The sequence below is a fragment of the Netta rufina genome, assembly GCF_964035555.1.
Source record: "Netta rufina genome assembly, chromosome: 4".
Classification (NCBI taxonomy): domain Eukaryota; kingdom Metazoa; phylum Chordata; class Aves; order Anseriformes; family Anatidae; genus Netta; species Netta rufina.
Window position 1 is genome coordinate 45,883,495 of NC_140127.1, and position 17,777 is coordinate 45,901,271.

The 17,777-nt window shown below is 54.8% G+C and overlaps 2 protein-coding genes across 2 annotated transcripts; both read left to right on the top strand.

The window, feature by feature from the left end:
* Positions 1–2,496: 2,496 nt before the first annotated feature.
* IBSP (integrin binding sialoprotein) lies at positions 2,497–3,896 on the top strand (the record flags this gene model as incomplete). Its single annotated transcript, XM_084286393.1, has 6 exons — positions 2,497–2,550; positions 2,625–2,675; positions 2,802–2,867; positions 3,014–3,076; positions 3,209–3,298; positions 3,393–3,896. The coding sequence occupies 6 exons, from the start codon at positions 2,497–2,499 to the stop codon at positions 3,894–3,896; spliced, it is 828 nt and encodes a 275-aa protein (XP_084142519.1).
* Positions 3,897–4,500: 604 nt separating this feature from the next.
* On the top strand, positions 4,501–7,552 carry MEPE (matrix extracellular phosphoglycoprotein; the record flags this gene model as incomplete). The annotated part of the gene is made up of 6 exons (XM_084286515.1): positions 4,501–4,581; positions 5,213–5,263; positions 5,436–5,528; positions 5,607–7,258; positions 7,370–7,408; positions 7,501–7,552. 6 exons carry the CDS (start codon positions 4,501–4,503, stop codon positions 7,550–7,552), a joined length of 1,968 nt encoding a protein of 655 aa, XP_084142641.1.
* Positions 7,553–17,777: the final 10,225 nt, after the last annotated feature.

Genomic DNA, 17,777 nt, shown 5'->3' on the forward strand with positions numbered 1-17,777 from the left:
CTGCAAGCGTCGAAGCCCATCTGTACGAGGTGCACGGTGACTGATCGGTGTGGGTTTTGGCACTGTCCTCCTGACGTAGCTGCTCAGCCACGCACCGCACGCGTTGCAGCCCTGCGCTGCTGCTGCTGGTGTGGGCAGCATCCAACAGGTTTGGGTTTGCGACAGCTCCGTGATTGCCTTTCAGGGACCTGCCCTGTTTCCGTGTCCCTGCGTTTCGGGAGCATGCGTTGCAGCCCCAGTCGTTGCCTGCTTTTAGCTGGGTGCGTAAATAGCATTAATTCCTTTGATGTGGTTTCATGCCTCAGAGAAAATGGGAAATTATATGAAATGTGTGTTTGCGGTGGGCTGGTGCAAGCATTTGGGTGCTAATGCCTTAGCCAGATACCTGAAGAGTTTTAGGTGCTCTCCCCTCCTGTTTTTACTCTAAAATTGACAGCTTGCTGAAAAAAACAGCCAGTCCTGTGCCTGGCCGATGTGCTTTGGATCTGGGGGCACATGCCGCCCTTCTCCTCGCCACCTCCCGTGTACAGCGAGCTTCTGCCTGTGTTTGCTTTACTTATTTTTGGTGCTGAGGTTTCCTGCCAGAATAGCTGCAGGGCGAGGAGATGGGACGGCACCGCCTTGCCGCGCTGCAAAAATACCAATTACAGGCGGGAACGTGCCGCTTGGCACCAGGACGGGGCGTCCCGTTGCGAGCCCCAGGGCGCGTGTCCTGTGGGGCAGAGCTCAGGGGTGCCTTCCCCATCCTCCTCCTCGTCCTTCTCCCCTTCCTTGGGGCTCCAGGGGGTCTGGTCTCCCAGCCCCATGTTCGTCATTGCCTGCAGTAATGAGCCCATTGTGGAGCCCCGGGTGTTGGCTTGCAGCACAGCGAGCCCCACGTGCGCCGTCGCGGGTGGCATCGGGGGACGTGGGGACACCGGGGCTGGCTGGTGCCGGCTCTGCCCTGCCAGCTAAAGATAGGTGTGTGGGCACACGGTCATTATCCCCCGGCTTTTTTCGGGATTTTGGGTGAAATCAGCACTTTTAGAGTCAAAGTTCTTTTTTTAAAAGGCAGCGTCCCTCTAATTACATTACGGGTCGCCTCCTGCAGCCCAGCTCTGATTAAATTTAAACTCCAACCTGGGCAAGCTCTGCCTGTCCCCATCCCCACCTAGCCCTGTTTTTTTTTCCCCTCTTTAACAGAGAGCACTGCAATGGCTTTGGAAAAAATGTATTGTTTATATATTGTTGTTATATATATACTTTTTTTTTTGCGGGTTTTCCTGGCCCAAGGCGCCGGCCGAAAGCTGTGGCCAGCCCTGCTGCTCCCTTGTAATTATGGCTGCAGCAACACCGTGAGCTTTGAAGCCCGCTGGGCACATGCAGCTCTGCCCCACAGGCACACGCTTGCCACCGGGGCCACCGGTCCCCTGGGTGGCCATGAGGGACCTCTCCGTCCCCTCAGATGTGGGAATGGTGGGAGCCCTTCCCCTACATCTCCGTGCTGATGTGGGGATGAAGGCAAGAACAGAAAAACAATGCCTGGGGACAAGCTGACGGGAAGCGTTTTGCCTCCAGCCCCATCCCACCTCACACGGGAGCAGGCGCTACGTTTTTTATTACACCTCTGTCCCAGGCAGTGAGTTCACCAGGGGCTTCTCCAGGCAGCCCCATCCGTCAGGACTCAGCATTTTTTTGGTCCATGGTTTCACCCAAGGGACTGTGGAAGCTGGGCCTCGGAGATCGCCATTTATTTATTTTTTTTGGTTGTTTTACAGAAAAAACAGCAGCAGAGTTTCCCAAAGAGGGAAGCAGCAGTAGAAAAAAAAAAAAAAAAAACAAAAAAAAAACAACCCCAAAACCAGATTTCCCAATATTTATTTTAACTGAGGCCCAGGACATTATTATACCCTCCAGCCATGGCCAGACCCTCAATTAAGTGCCGCGGCACATCCCTCCTGGCATCAGCACGGGGCTGGCCATTGGCTTGAAGAGATTTGGGGGTTTTCTGGGCGGGCAGGGACAGGGCAGGGCGGCGACTGTCTGGGGGGGGGAAGGGGGGGCCCGCGGCCGCCTTATATCCCACAGGGCAGCGGCTGTGGGAAATCAGTGCCGGCCGACTCGCTGGGAGCCCCGGGTGCTGCAGAGTGTGAGTGTTTTTCTCTTTAGGGTCGCAGGGATTTAATGTGCTTTGTGGGGCTGAGAGAGGAGGCATGGGGTGTTTTCAGCTGTTGTATGGCTGTATGGGATGGGTTATGGGGGTATGGGCCGGCTGCCTTCCACCCAGGATGGCAGCAGCATCCTGCTGGCAATGGTGGGGATGCAGGGTAGGGACTGGTACTGCTGACACCGTTCACGGGGACACAGCTCCTCCGAGCAGTACCCCATGATTTTAGGAAGGGTTTTGCTGGGCACAGGAAGTGCAGATGCCAATGTCCCCTCTGCCTTTTGGGGCATAGCTGTGGTGTTCCCCAGGCACGGCACCAGCCTCTGCCTCTTCCCGCTGCTCCCGCCACCATGAGGACAGCGCTGCTGCTCGCCTGCCTCCTGGCCATGGCCTCCGCCTTCTCGGTGAGTTTGGGGGCCGTGGGGGGACCCCGATCTGCCCCACCCCCGGGCTGGCACCAACGCAGCCTTTCCCCCAGGTGAAGAGCTGGCTGCGGCGAGTGGGGGCGGACGACTCGGAGGAAAACGCGGTAGGGAGGCGCCCCGGTGGTGCCAGCGTCAGCGGGGTCACTGCATCCCTCCCCGAGTGATAGGGGTCCGCAGCAGGGGCTGACCCCAGGCTGTAGGGCCGATCCCCTCCATCCTTTCCCCTGCAGGTGTTCAAGAACAGGCGCCGGTACTACCTGTACCGCTACGCCTACCTGCCGCAGCAACGCTACCAGGTGGGTCCAATGGGGCCTTCACGGGTGTCTCAGCCCCACACCTGGGGGTTTTGCCCCAAAAATGGCCCCGCACATCCACACCAGCACCTGCAGGGTGGGGCTCGTAACACTGCTGGGACCCAGCAGCACGTTCTTCCTCTCCGTAGGGCAGCGACTCCTCGGAGGAAGAGGGGGACGGCTCGGAGGAAGAGGAGGAGGGGGAAGGTGGGGTGAGTACTGGCCATAGGGGGAGAAGAAAAAAAACGCAGATATTTGAGGGGCTCACACCCACACATTGTTGGATTTGGGGAGTGGGAGGAAGAAAAATGCAACTGACGCTGTGTCCCCTCCTGTCCCCACAGGTACCGTCCCACCCAGGAACCCAGGTGGCAGGTGAGGGGGTGGCCCCTGGGGACGGCGGGCTGGGAGGGGACGCGGCATCCCCCCAAAAGGTGAGCTCAGGGGGTGGGGGGATCAGTGTCTGGCCTGCAAAGTTGGACCCCCCAAAATGCACAGCTGATGCTGGGTTATTCCTGTGTGCTGCAGGGCTGTAAGGGGGCCCCGAAGGGCAAGGGTGGGGATGAAGACAGCGATGAGGAGGAAGAGGAGGAGGAGGAGGAAGAGGAAGAGGTAGAGGAGCAGGAGAGCAGCGTCAATGGGACGAGCACCAACACCACGGCGGGGACGGAGGGGCCCCATGGCAATGGCACCGCGGCAGCCGAGGAGGAGGAGGAGGAAGATGAGGAGGAGGAAGAGGAAGAGGAGGAAGAGGAGGAACCTGAAGCAACCACTGTGGCTGCCACCACCAGGCTGGACGAGGCGACCACGGCGGGCGACGGGGAGCACACCGAGGCCACCACGGCTGGGGAGCAGTGGGAGTACGTGGTGACGGCCGGGAGCCGTGGGGACGAGGGCCCCACCGAGGGCAGCTACGGGGACCACGAGGGTTACGCACGTGGGGACAGCTACCGGGCGTACGAGGACGAGTACGGCTACTACAAGGGGCACGGCTACGACGTCTACGGCCAGGATTACTACTACAGCCAGTGAGCGCAGGAGCGCTCGGGATCGCGCCGCAGCCGCCTCCCATTCTCTGTGTATCTCGCCAACCCCAATGCAATAAAGCAACTGAACGGAGCTGGCTCGCGAGGCGTGGTTTGCTTCTGGATGAGCGTTTGGGGTCAGCAGGAGAGGCTGCAGCCCTGGGGGGTGGACGCCAGCATCGGGTCCAAGGGTCCCCGCGTGGCTCTGGTGTTCCCACGGCAGGGCTGGCCGGGCGCCAGGCTGCGAGCCGCGCTAATTATCGGGCAATTGCGGCCCCCGGGGACAGATATTTATACACCGTGCTTTCTGTTTGCGCGGCCAGGTGGAACATTTGATAGCTGCCTGCCACCACAGGCTCATTTTTAGATGGAAATTACTCCCCCCCTCCCCAGCCCAGCATCTGCGGGCGCTCCCAGCCCTGACAAATGGCCCTGGGCAGGAGCTGATTGGCTCCAGGCCCCCCCTGGGCAACTTTAAATTTCAGCCAAGGGCACAGAGCCCCCAGCGTCGCCTGCGGGGACCAGTCTCTGAGGAGCACAGGTAACCCCCCTACCCTGCTGCCCCTGGGGCCACCCGCCCACGCCACAGGTGCGGGGCCCTCCACGGGGTGATGCTGTGCCCCCAGGAGCCGCCCAGGATGCGCGCAGCCCTCCTCTGCCTCTGCCTGCTGGGCACCGTGCTGCCCACGCCCGTGAGTATGGTGCTGCCCACTGGGAGCAGCACACCGAATAGCCCCGTCCCCAGCCCCGTCCCACATCCCATCTAATATCCCTCTGAGCATCCCATCCAGTATCCCATCTAATACCCTATTAACTACCCTCTTGAATACCCCATCTAATACCCCATTAGCTATCCCATTGAATACCCCATTAACCATCCCTTCAAATACCCCATTAACTATCCAATCAAATACCCCATTAGCTATCCCTTAGAATGCCCCATTAGCTATCCCATTGAATACCCCATTAGCTATCCCATTGAGTACCCCATCAGCTATCCCTTCAAATACCCCATTAACTATTCTATCAAAGACATCATTTATATATCAAATATCCCATTGAATACTCCATTAACTGCCCCATTGAATACCCCATCCAATACCAGAATACCCCATCCAATACCCCATTACCTATCCCATCATCTACCCCCGTAGCTACCCCATTAAGTACCCCATCAAATACCTCATCTATTACCCCATTAACCACCCCAGTGACTACCCCATTAGTGATCTCATTAACCCCCCCAGCACCACTCAGATCCGCTTACCCCACGCATTCCCGGGTACCACGCTGTGGCTCCCACTGGTGTTTTCCTGCCCACAGGTACCGCTGCCACCGGTCAGGGCGAGTGGGACCTGCATTGGACAGCACCGGGTAGGTCAGGCCATGCCAAAAATCGCATGGAAAATTGGGAAATGAAGCCAGGGGACATGGGACACATGAGCCAGGGGGGCAGGTGTGAGAAAGGTGGTGGGAGCTGAACCCCACTGCAGGGAAGCTTCCGCCACCATTTTTAGGAGGAAATCATTTTTCCCTCTCCCCCTAGATACTGTTGAAAGGCTGCAACACCAAGCATGGCTTCTACATCTTCAAATACGTGTACTCGTTTTCCACACGGAGGAACCAGACGCAGATAAAGGTGAGAGGTGCTGGGGGTGGTGTGGGATCCCAGGGTGCGCCCACTGCCCCATGCCCACCCTCCCCGTGCCCCCCACAGAAGGAAGAGGCTGATGAGCAGAGAGCTGTCCCCGTGCACCAGCCAGGAGAGGAGGAAGGGGAGGCTCCGGTGCGAGGCAGCGGGGGCCGCTATGCGCTGGAGGATGGGTACAGCCCCAAGCCTGAAAACCTCAGCACCCCGGGTAGCCGCGAGGAGAGCCATGCTCCACGCCCGGATGCCAGCACACATGTGGATCCCACCTTGGCTAGCTCAGAGGGCAGTGGTGACATGGATTTGGTGTCGCTGGAGGAGGTCAATGGTGGCGAGGACATCCTCCTGCAGAGCATCCACCCTGGTGGCCCCCACGGGGACGGCGATGGAGGGGATGGGAGTGATGGTGGCGTGTGGGGGGTCCTGGTGGGCAGGGCTGTGACAGCTGGGCGGGAGAGGGTCTCGGCTGCCAGAGGGGCTGGGGACGAGGGCAGCGGCGATGTCACCACGCCTGGCCGAGGGCGGGCGAGCATCACAGGTGGCATGGGGACAGGACGCACCGCTGTCAGCTCTGTCACCGAGAAGGAGGAAGACGTCCGCATGGACGCCGAAGGCGTGGATGAGTTTGCCTACATTCCTGATGTGGGTGCCATCACCAACACCAGGGAGCTGCCGGGCAGTGCCAGTGTCACTCAGGTCACCCCAGAGGATGAGGTGAAGATCTTCATCGGGAGGGCCAACATCCACATGGGTGAGCACAGTGGTGCCCCGGGCAGCACCAGCGCTAGCAGCGAGGATGGCGCTGTCCCCACCGTGGGGACCACTGGGTCCTGGGGGCAGCCTGAGGGACTGGCCACCACAGACACCCCACAGCACGGGGACAGTGTCACCAGCAGCCCTGGGGGTGGCCACTCCACAGGGAGCGATGGGAGCGGTGCCACCGCTGTCCCCAGCGGACAAGGGTTGGTGGTCCCCATCCCTGAGGGGAGCACCACGGGTGACGTTACTGTCACCGCGGTGGTCAGCGGCCATGGGGACCATGGGGACAAGGTGAGAGGTGAGGGGCCAAGGTCCAGGGGGAGGCCTGCTGTCACAACTGGGGCTGCCAGCAGCATGGCATCCTCAGGGCTGACCACAGGGGACTGCAGCACGACTGCCAGCACACCAGCTGAGCACACGAGCAGGAGCGCCACTGCAGGGCAAGGAGGCAGCGGGGAGGTGGGGACAGCATCCCCAGTGAAGGACGGGCCCAAGGCCCAGCCGGAGGAAGCTGAACTCGGAAAGACGGCGAGGACAGAGGCAGCGCCATCGCCCAGGAGGGCAGCGGCGAGGCTGGCCGCTGGCAGAGCCCACGCAGGGGACGCCGTGGGGACCGCCGCCAGAGTGCCGGCAGCCCCCAGACCATGGGGCAGCCCCCGAGCCCGGGCCCAGCACCCCGAGGGCAGCAAGGCATCGGCCTCAGCCTCAGCAGGGGGCTTTGGCCGCCTGCATGGTGGCCGCAGGCTGGTAGGGCTGGCAGCGCTGGAGCGCTCCAGGCAGTTGGACCAGGTGAGGCACGCCGACGAGCTCCACCTGCATGAGCGGGCCCTGTACAACCTCGGTGGGGTAGGAGGCAGCCCCCCGATGCCCCCCGGTGCCCACGCCGGCCGCTGGAGTGCCGACAGCAGCCAGTCCTCAGAGGGGGAGCGAGGCAGCCGCAGCGGGAGCGGCGAGGAGGACGGGTGGGGTGCTCGGAGGGGGGCCGCGCGGTTCCACCATGGCCCCTCTGTGCCTCTCTGAGGTGCCAGCAGTGTGTGTGTCCCCTCTCCTCACGCCACCCCAAAAACCGGCAGTATAACAAAGTGCGTGCTCGGCGGCGGCATAGCAAGATGGTGAGGAAAGCCCCGTGTCCTTCAGCCTCCAGCACGATGGAGAAATAAAGGCATTTCTGTCACTGAGGCTCTGCTGGCTTTTGTGCTCACAGTGGGGACTCGCATGCCATGCGGGGCCCCGCCAACAGCCCCTTCCGGACATGATTCCTCCCCGTCTGTCACCCATCGTGTCCCTGTGCTGTCCACTGGCGAGAGCTGGGCACCATCTAGTGGGAAAAGGCTTTTGGAGGGAGAGCAGCCAGGCACATGTGCACAGCTGTTTATTTTGGTAAATGCTTATGGGAGGAATGTCAGCCACTGTGGGTTTCCGGAGACGTTTAGCATCTCAGCCCCCTGGCACATGGGGTGCAGAGGCTTTTGGCAGTGGCCTCAGCAGCAGAAAACCCCGGGTTTTGCAGCTTCGACCTCTCCCCAGGCCCTGCTGCAGCTGTTCCTGCCTGCAGCATGCACAGCTGTGCCGGGAGGAGCCCAGCCCTTCATCAGGGACGCCCTGCCCCACAGCTATTTAGCCCCTGAGGAAGCACCACCACTTTTTTGGGGAGGGCAGCTTCTCATCCTGGCATGGCCGCCAGCCTGTTTGTAAGCCCCACCTGGAGAGATGTGGTACCATGGCCACTGGAGCTGGTGGGGCCACCACCAACATCACCCAGGTACTGGCAGTGCTTTTGTTTTAAAGTCAGGGGCACCCCAAAAGTGTGAGACGTTTGCACTGTGCTCTCCACGCAGCTCTCCTTGCTGTTGTTGTTCTTGGTCGCCTGCTTGCTCCCCGTTAACATGGATGCAGCAATGCCCCCCCTGGGTCTAGAGGAGTTGGAGAAATGCTGTAAGCAGATGGCAGTGGGGTTTTGGATAACTGTAATTAATACCCGGGCTGTTTCAGCTCCAGAGGTTTCTCTGAAGGGCTCCCACCTGCCTTGTGCTGGGCCTTGTAGGGAAGGTCAAGCCTTCTTCCACTCCTCATGTGGTTGGTGTGGAGGGCAGAGAGTTTCAGGGTTTCCTGGTGCCACAAGGAGGTAGCACAGCCTTTGCTACACAGCTCCAGGCACCAAGAGCAAAGTCCCTGGCCTCTAGGGGAAATCACCCTTGTTTTGGGGGTGTTTTTGCCATTTCACACACACCGGAGGAAGGCAGGATTGGCAGCAATGCTGGAGTGGCTCAGAAGTGAAGTTATTTGTGTTTCCTTGCCCTTCGGTACCTTGAGGGGTAAGGTTGGAGCTCAGCTCCTCTGGGGTCTGGATGCTTCTCTGAAATATGCAGGTGAGGCCGGTGCTTGCCCTAGGTGGCTTTTTTCGCATGCCTTGCTGGTGACAGTGACCAGGAGGGAGGGCAGGATGTGCATCTCAGCATCCCTGCCTGCTTCTGAAGCATGGCTAGACCAGTCACGGCCTCCACAAACACAGCTGAAAGGGGATTTTTCTGCTAAATGCTTGCTGGAAGCACCAGGTCCCTGGGAAAACCCTTGCTGAGCCATGGTTGTCAGTGTTTTGTAACACAATAACCTCCTGGACCTAATGGGCCAGAACAGGGTAAAACAGACACAAGAGGGACACCTTTTGGGTGACTGACTTTCAGCAGGAGCTCGTGCTTCCAGAAGCTCTCAGGCTTCTGAGACCTGTGTCTTTGTGTGGATCCCTGGAAATCAAAATATTTGCCTGCTCGGTTCCCCCCTCTTACCTTTCTCCCCCATTGCTGTTCTTGCTTCAGAAAGCACGGCTTTGGTGCTCCTTGCACGAAGGCTAGGGAGAGGCAGTGACTGTGGGGAGGGCCAATTCTGGTTGCTGCCCAGAATTGGGCTGATTTTGTGAATTCTGCAGGAGTATCCCATGCCCCGGTGCGCGCCGCATGCGGATTGTCAGGGCTGGTGTTTGTACACAAGTTTTACAACTGCTTGGGATCAGAAAGGGGTTTGTCATGTCGAGCAGCGGCTCACAAGCACACGCGTGCTGTGGCACATGTTTACTCTGTGGAAAAATGCATTTATAGATCGGGGGGAACAAGCTGCTCCCAGCGAGCCAGCTGTCATTATAGGTTATGGCAGCCCTTCCCAGACCACTGCCTTAAACAGGAAGGCAGAGAGACGTCTGCCCTCTCTTCAGCTTTACAAACCAAACCCATCACAGTGTTTTGACATGCTCAGACCAGAGCTCAGAATAACCCCGTTCTTGTGCTTCGGTTTGTATGCGCAATTATACCTTGCGACAGGAAGAAAACCACGTTAATTACATTTCACAGAAAACACGTTTCTCTTCTGCTTTCCTAGACCGTTCTGCAGGGAGATTACTGTGTTGAAATAAAAACACAAACAAGCCAACCGACCGCTGTTTTCATTGGAAAGCCCAGTTTCCCCCTGCCACTCGTCAGAGTAGGCTCTGCTCAGATGAAGAGATTTCCTGGAGAGTAACAGCTGAACAACCTGCAGGAAAAGTGCTCCTTCTGGGCACTGCTCTCTTCCAGACCCTGTTTTAGGCTTTTATTTAACACCAGAGTGTCCCTAACACCTTTCCCACTAGAGGCTTGGCTACCTGGGCAGCCTGCTGGGGTAGGCAGTTGGGAGGAGGTGACCAAGACATGAGAGTGTGGTGTGGGTGGTGGAAGTTGTGCTCATCAGTGTGGTTTTCAAAGAATAGTGGCTTTAATGTACAACAACACCAATACAGGAGGAGTGGAGAAGAGCAAACGAGAGAGTTAGTGAGACTTAGTGGAGCATTGTGTACTGTTTGAGTGGGGGCAATCTTGAAAATTCTTGAAAATCTTGAAAATGCTCCTGAGCACCAGAGGGTACGATCCTTTGAAATGCAGCACAGGTGGGCACCTCTTAGCCAAGGGCTAAAAAAATATGTGCTGGGATGCCTCGTCTATGGCTGAAAAAAATGAAAAGTTAACCCCAACATGTGTGACAAAGGTGCAAGGTCTTAGAAGTGATCCATTGCCACTGCAATTGCAAATAGGAGAAATACTCACAGCACATCTGCTGGATGGATGGTAGGATTTGGCCCAACACAAGCTGTTGGGCTCGGGTTCCTCGTGCCCCCACTAATTGCTGCGTGTGGATGGCGTGGGGCAGCGGGTGCAGACGGGCTAATTGTCCGCAGGCCGTGTGGTGGTGAAACAGGAGTAGCCCTGCTGTCTGAGGCCTCAATTTGCAGTGTCTGCACAGCCCACGTAACAGAAAGCCGCCCAACACCCAGTCCCTGCGTGTATGAACGCAGCTTTTCCCCACTGAAGTCTATAGGGAGGACTTCCCGCTAGAGTTTCTGAGTGATGGCCTCAGAAAGCAATTAGGTGGCCAGGTTTCTGTTTGTTCTGTATCTGTGGTGGATGCTGCCAGTACCCGTGGTGATGGGAAATCGGCTATGCTGGCAGAGCTGTGGGTTGAGAGTGAGATCTGAGCACCTCTGGGGCTTCTGTGCCCTGTCTGATGTGTGGGCAGCACAGAGCTGGGGCTGACCAAAAACAAAAAGGGCAAACTACCAGTTCTCTTATAGCTGGCTCCTTTCAACCCTTACCTAGGACCTGATACATGCATGACCTGTGAGGAAACGTGTGTCTTTCGCAGCAGCACTGCGAGGTTGGGCCTGCACAGAGCCATGATGAATCTGCCCTGTGCTGAAAGTGATGTGAGTCCCACACTGCGACATCAGGGTGGGAAGGGTTGGCAGACGTCGAGCTGAATGAAAGGCTAGTTCAAAGAGTTGTTTCCATTAAGATTTTGATGCTACTGTGTTTTGGTTATAGTCACCTTTGGTGGAAAATCTGTGTAATTGCAATCATTTTAAGAGCCATGACCATCCAGCAGGCATGACTTTGGAAAAGGGTGACTCAAGTGGAAAAGCAGCCATGCTGCCTCCCAGTGAATCTCACAGTGTTTGCCAAAAAGCCACAGGGCATGTTCTCTGCACAGCCCACCTTGTCCTGCTCTTGCTCCTGGGACCTGGTCCCACTTGTCCTCCTACGTGAATCTGTGAAATGGTACCAAAGCCATGTTACCCCGCAGCCTCCTGTGCTGGCAGTGGCCTGGCAGAGAGGCAGGGCGGCTGGGTCTGGGAGGTTGGAAGGTATACCTGAAAACAACCACTGTTTTGCTTGGGGTGTGAGCAGAGGAGATGCCCACACCCATGACTACTTGTGGGAATCTGTCCCTCCTCCTCCCATCTTCTCTCAAGCAGGGGGCACGGGTTATTTGCATTAGGGCTTCTGACGTAGTGTACAGGAGCATGCTCCAGGTCTCTCTCTTGTTGCTGTGATTTTCCGTTTGTTTTGTAGCTTCCGTGTGACTCAACTCCAGAATTTCATTTGGGACAGAAAGGGGAACGTAACTTATTAACTGTGCGTGGATGTGTTTCCATGTGCACACACAGCCGTGGCTGAGCCCAAGCGTAGCAGCGTTGCAGGAAGCTCGCTCCCATCGTGCTGTCAGCCCTGCGTGCAATTGTGCCTCCAGTTTCAAACCAGCAAAAACACCTCGTGCGTGACCCCGCATACTGGAGCTTGCCCAAAGGAGCTCGTCGCCTTTTGGCAAATGCTGAACACAGAACACTCTTGCCAGGGTTTGTTAATCTGGGCAGAACTGCTGACCTGCACCCTGCTCTGCATTTTGCTGTAGCTACCACCTGATTTTTTTATTTATTTTAAATAAGTTTATTTCTTTAAATAAATTTTATTTATTTATTTTATTTATTTTCCTCCTGCTTTTCAGATCCATATGCTGCTGCTAGGGTGGTGCAGGAAAGTTAAGAACCTGGGAGCTGTGTGGGTCAGGTGCTGCTGCATCGGTGCTACCAAAGGTGTAGGTGCTGGTGTTTCTGCCGCTCCTCAGGGGCACGGTCAGTGCTGCCCAGCAGCTCTGCCACTGTCCCCTGTCCCCAGATGAGACCAACCGAGCTCTCAAAACCCATCTTGCTTCCTCCTGTTGTCTAATCGATGGCTTAGATGTGAGTTAGGCTGTTTCGACATCAGTTATTTTGGGTACAACAGATCAAATTTCTCCATACAGAACGGATGTTGCTTCCCAAAATTGCTTGTCATCTTCTGTGCTCACATTTTCCATGGGTGAGGAGAAGTCACTTGACTTCTTGGTGATAAACAAGGCTCCGTGAGCAAACTGCACTTCTGGCTCATTATTTATTGGCCTGTAATGTTGTTCTTAATGTGAAGATCCCTGATGCTGCCTATGCCTCTCCAGGGCTGGTTGCCCTGGTGGCCGTCCCTTCTTGCTGTTGCTTTTGAGCCTGCTCATTAACAGAGTTTCTTAGACTTTTCTTTCCTCTAGTTAATGTGTAGCTCCAGTGTGCTTCCTGCTGTGCATCCCTATGCCAACCACAGTTTGCCATTTATTCTGCCAAATTTATAGCTGTAAACTCAACCAATAATCTTTCTAGGTAGCCACTATGAATTATGTGCAAAATGTTATTTCCTAAATCTGGATGTGATTATCTTTTTTCCAAAAAAAACCCTCCCTTTCTAAGGGTGCTGGAAAGCAAGGAAGGAGAGCAGGAGCTTGTCCTTCCCGCGTGGCAGGCTGCTGGGGGAGCAAATATATGATTAGGAAACTGAACCTGTCCCTTGCCTTGCTGGATGGCAATATCTCTCTCAGGTGTGAGTGACTACTTCCCATCCCATCAAAAAAAAAAAAGATTACATTCATCATTTTTTTTAATGCAATTTTAGGTAGAACAGGAGAAAGTGCTGGATGTGAGGGATGTTCTGTACCAGTTCTGCTTGCGCATGGTGTTGGAGGTGTTTGTCCTGATGCTAATTAAAACAGGTCACCCTGATGAGTAGGAGCTGTCTTGCCTTTCCAGCCTGGAGCTGAGCCTCCGGCAGGGAGCCTCTCCCGACTCGGGCAGGATGCCTTGACCCTGGCCTGACGGTTTTTGGTTCTCCCACAAAATCAGATCAGCCTCTCCACCAAGCTACTTCCTCTCCAAATCCAGTCCCCAGGTCTCTAATTTCCTTTCACCGGGCCCACGAGAGGGTTTTTCCTCCCACTCCGCATGCAGTGCCCGGGAGAGATGTTTGCTTTCACACTGACTCAGTGCTGCATCCGTCCCCTTCCCACCACAGCGGCCCCAGACTGAAAACCATGAAAACTGCTCACAAAAAAAACCTGACACCATGCGAAAGCAGGGCGGTTTCTGGTGCTCAGCCCAGGCTGGGTCCAAGTTCAGGTTCAGTGGCGGGGTCACAGCCTGTCCTGGCAGTCCTGTCCTCCCTCGCAGCTCGTGCTTCACCTTCCCCAGCCCTTCTGGAGAAGCACAAGCAGGATGCGGACAACAGGTCTTGTGTGTGGGTAACCGCAGACCTGCGTGCTGCAGAACATGGTGCAGTGCCTGGCACTGCTCCAAATTACCCGGTTGCCACTGGTCCCTGCCAGGAGGTGCTGGGAAAGGTTGTTCAGCGTTTGCCTCTGGCGCAGGTAGCAGCTTTTCTGGGGGGGGGCTCTCTGCTCCCCGTTCCCTCTGCTAGGTGGAATGGATGTCTTGTGACTTTCCAGCAGTTTCGCAACGCAGAGTGAGGCGATGCTGTTCTTTCCATGCCCGTTCTGCACACGCGGACCTTTCCATTAGTGTCCTCTCTCCCTGGGAGGAGAAAATTGTGCTGCGGGGATAGGAAACAGGGGTGCTGAGAGGGCAGGGGAGAGGGAGAGGGAAGTGACTTGTCACCATGCTTTGCAATCCTTGCTCAAAAAGCAGTCTTCTGCAAAGCTGTCTCTATGCTTAGGGTGCCCTCAGTTCTTGGATCATGAGGCATGAGCGGGCAGGGTGCTGGTGACATTTTAGGAGCACACGGAAGATTTAAGCACAGGTCTTCTGGGCTTTCTGCATCAGCGTTCAGAGTTCAGAGCCAACACCTCAAGAGAGCTGCTTCAGCCCAGCCCCTTCTGGGGTGCTACAAGCCTCACCCTCCAGCTCTCAAACAACTGCTTTTTAGGGGCTACGTACACCACAGAACGGCACTGCTGTGGAAGGATCATCCACAGCCTGTGTGTTTTTGCCTGCTGCGTTTGTTTCTAATAGTAGTCTGGACAATTTCCCCAATTTTCCAGTTGAAACAAATGCAATTCTTGTCCTGTCAGCTCGGTGCTGAAGCACTGCAGTGTCTGCAGCTCTGCTCCTCATGCCAGGGACTACCGGTTAGGAACATAACACAACTGCTCTGTGCTGCTTTGGCTTCTGCAGCCACCTCACTGGCTTTGGTATTAAATCACGTGAATTTCAGCAGGGAAAAAAAATCCAGAAAAGTTGATTATTACTGCTATTATTTTATGTCTGGCTTTGAAAGCTAAGGGAGGAGACTCGCATAGAGCTCCATTTTAGGAAGCTACAGACAGCTGGGCTGTATTTACGCCGTCGTAGGAGCAGGCTTTTGGCTCTCCTAGCACTGTAATCTGGCTGAGGCCATCCAGCCTCGTGGATTTCTGGCCTACAGCTGTATGGCAATTTCTCACCATTCTTTTCTCTCTTATTTATTTATTTAGTCCTCTGTTTTTGAGAAGGCACTCAAAACTGCAAGCAGGTAGCAGCTACTCTCAGAGGGTCAGAAGGAGCAAGCTGGTGGGCACTCAGTGTACAGGGGGAGGAAACAGCAGGTTAAAGCTGGTGCTATCTGTCAAACTTTGGCACTTTCTCGTCCGCTGGCTGCTTACATCTGGGTTGTTTTCCCAGAAAGTCTGCTTTCTGTCCCTATCCATCACTCTTGTGCCAGCGTTGTTCCTGGAATGGCAAGAGCTGGCAATGGGTATGTGGGATGCTGAAATCCCCTTTGGTGCCTGAGCAAGGGTTAAATGGCACTTGCCTTGTCAGCTTGGCATCTGCACTGCACAGCAGAACAGGAATGTTACTGCCTCGTGTATTCCAGTACTGGGTGCTGCAGTACGCAGACAAGTCATAGGTCCCCGCATCGTTCTGCAATGGCTGCGTCACTCCACACGACATGGTAGCGGTGCAAGAGTGTTTTGGTTTTCATCTGTTTTTCATAGAAACCGGTGTTTTCCAAGCCTGCTTTTCTTTGGGATGCTGTAGCTGCAGAGCAGTTGTTTATGAGAGCACTGCCAAGTTGGCGTTTCTTGGGTTTTCTCCTTGAGAGCGTTTGTAATGCTGCTGAAAAAAATAACCTCTCTGTCCTGGCCTTAGTCACAGCCACGCAGAGGATGCTGCTCTGGTCCCAGAGTGCAGCTGGAGCTGTTGCTCAGCCCGATGTGCTGAATGGGGTCCAGGGCAAGTAGGAAACCCAGGCTGGATTGTACCCAGGGGACTGATGGCTGTGGGACAACAAGGCGAGCAGGGCCAACATGGGAAAGGTCAGGAGGGCTGGCTCTCCTGAAGGACTGGGTGTTTCAGGTGGCGGCAGGCAGGGGTCCCCCATGCCCAAGATGGAGCAGGAATTTGTGAGCTTAATGTGGGAAGTGAAAATGGTGGAAGCCTACCCCCTTTCTGCTCCGCTTGTTGCTTATCTCTGACAGGACGAAAAGCACTGCCTCCTGCCAAGGCACAGGAATTTCTCGGCTGGGCAAAACGATTTACAGGATGAATAACCACATAATGATGGGCATGAGGCAAGTGCTAAATTTACTACAGCTCCACACTAGCTGATCTTGCATAAAATGAAGCTCTTTAGTAATAACTGTCGCTGCATGTCCTGCTCCTGAATTAGTGCAAAACATGACTATTGTTCTCCGTCTCTTACAAAATCAGCCCCGTGGCCTTGGCAGCAGTGCTCAGAAACACAGCCATCTCCCAGCAGGCTGGAAACACCAGTTGTTTGCCAGAAGCAACTCCCTGGGGTTCATGTCGTGTCTCTCGTGAGAGACAGCAGCCATATCAATGTATGATTAACCTGGTGTATCAGCTTCAGCATTAGGTAGTAGCTAAAATATCTGAAGAACACCCACCTACAGCTGTAGGCCTGCATTTGCATCCAAGGTCTTTGGTAAACAGCCTGCTTTCCAAAAGCACCGAGCTGCAGATGTGATGGGATGACAGAAGCCATCTAAATCCTCAAGAAACCTTTGTTCCTGAAGGCTTTTATGCTTTAAAATTCTTTCACAAGTTAGTAAATAGTGATTCTGCTGCTCCAAAAATGAAAGCTATGACATGCCTCATCCAAGTGAATGCATGCATGGGCTCATGAATGTTCAGAGCTGTTAGTGACATACTAGGATTTTACCCAATTCTACATTATTAACTTAAATTATTAAGGTGATGTTATCAAGCAGGCTAAGTTAAACTTATAATTGCTGTTGATCTGAGCTCAAAAATATAATTAGGTAGGTCTGTGTGATGCTGTGGGGCACAGTCGCTGAGCTACCTGGGGTGTGTTCCTGGTGGTGTTTCCAAATAAACTACACAAGTGTTAGCAAGCACAGGGTAACTGGTGACAGGAGCCATGACAAGGTGTCTCTTTCACTGCTGCTAGACCAAGGACAGACAGTCATTCTCTCTCAAAATGAACATCTTCAGTGATGTTGAGCTGCAAAATCAAACATTAACCAGGTATCGGAAATGAGGAGAAAGATACGGGCTTTGAGACAGCTGTGAATATTTTGCTCTCTAAAATGACTGCTGGGAAGGTTTCTCCGTGCTTTAATGGCACGCCTGTGTTATTTTAAAGGCACACCAGCTGGAAGGGGGCCTGTGAGTATGGCAGCAAGTCACAGACCAGGCAGGGGGACCCGCAGCAGTGTCTGTCCAGGCAAGGAGCTACCAGAACAGACCTGTCACCCATCAGCAGAGCTGACATGCTGCTCAGGGGGTGGCAGGTGTGGAATTTCATCCCACAACATCTTTTTGTTCCCAATACTAGTCATGGCACTTCTTGAGATGGAATATATACCTCGAATTTGGTTCTTGGAAAGGGTCCTGCAGCGGGCTCAGTGCAGCAGACAGCTGCAGCAGGTGACTCAGCTGGTCCAGCTGAAAGAATGAATGAAACTGGAAAGGACCCAGAGGGGATACTACTGAATGGAAATGGAGAGAGAATTTCAGATAATGGTGCACAAACCCTTTTTAATTAGCATATCAGTGGATCTGGTGTGCCTTTCCAAACAAGTTTCTGGAAGCAGAAAGCTTGTTGAGACAGACTAATGTTGTTTTCTTGTTCGGGCTGAAAAGGCAGAAAGCCATATTCTGCGTCCTGCCTTTGCAATTCCTGTTGCAAGACGTATACCTGCTGGGCAAATCTCCCTAATACCTTTTTGGGGAGCTTTATGTTCAGGTCTTCCTGCAGGCATTATGCATCCCTACCCCTTACAGAACAGGGTGTGAAAGGTTTCTGGGAAGCAGGGCTCTGCCTCCTTACAGAAGGAGGACGGATGTGCCCTGAAGTCCTCCTACACGATACCAACTGCTGTGCATTCAACAAACCTGCTGGT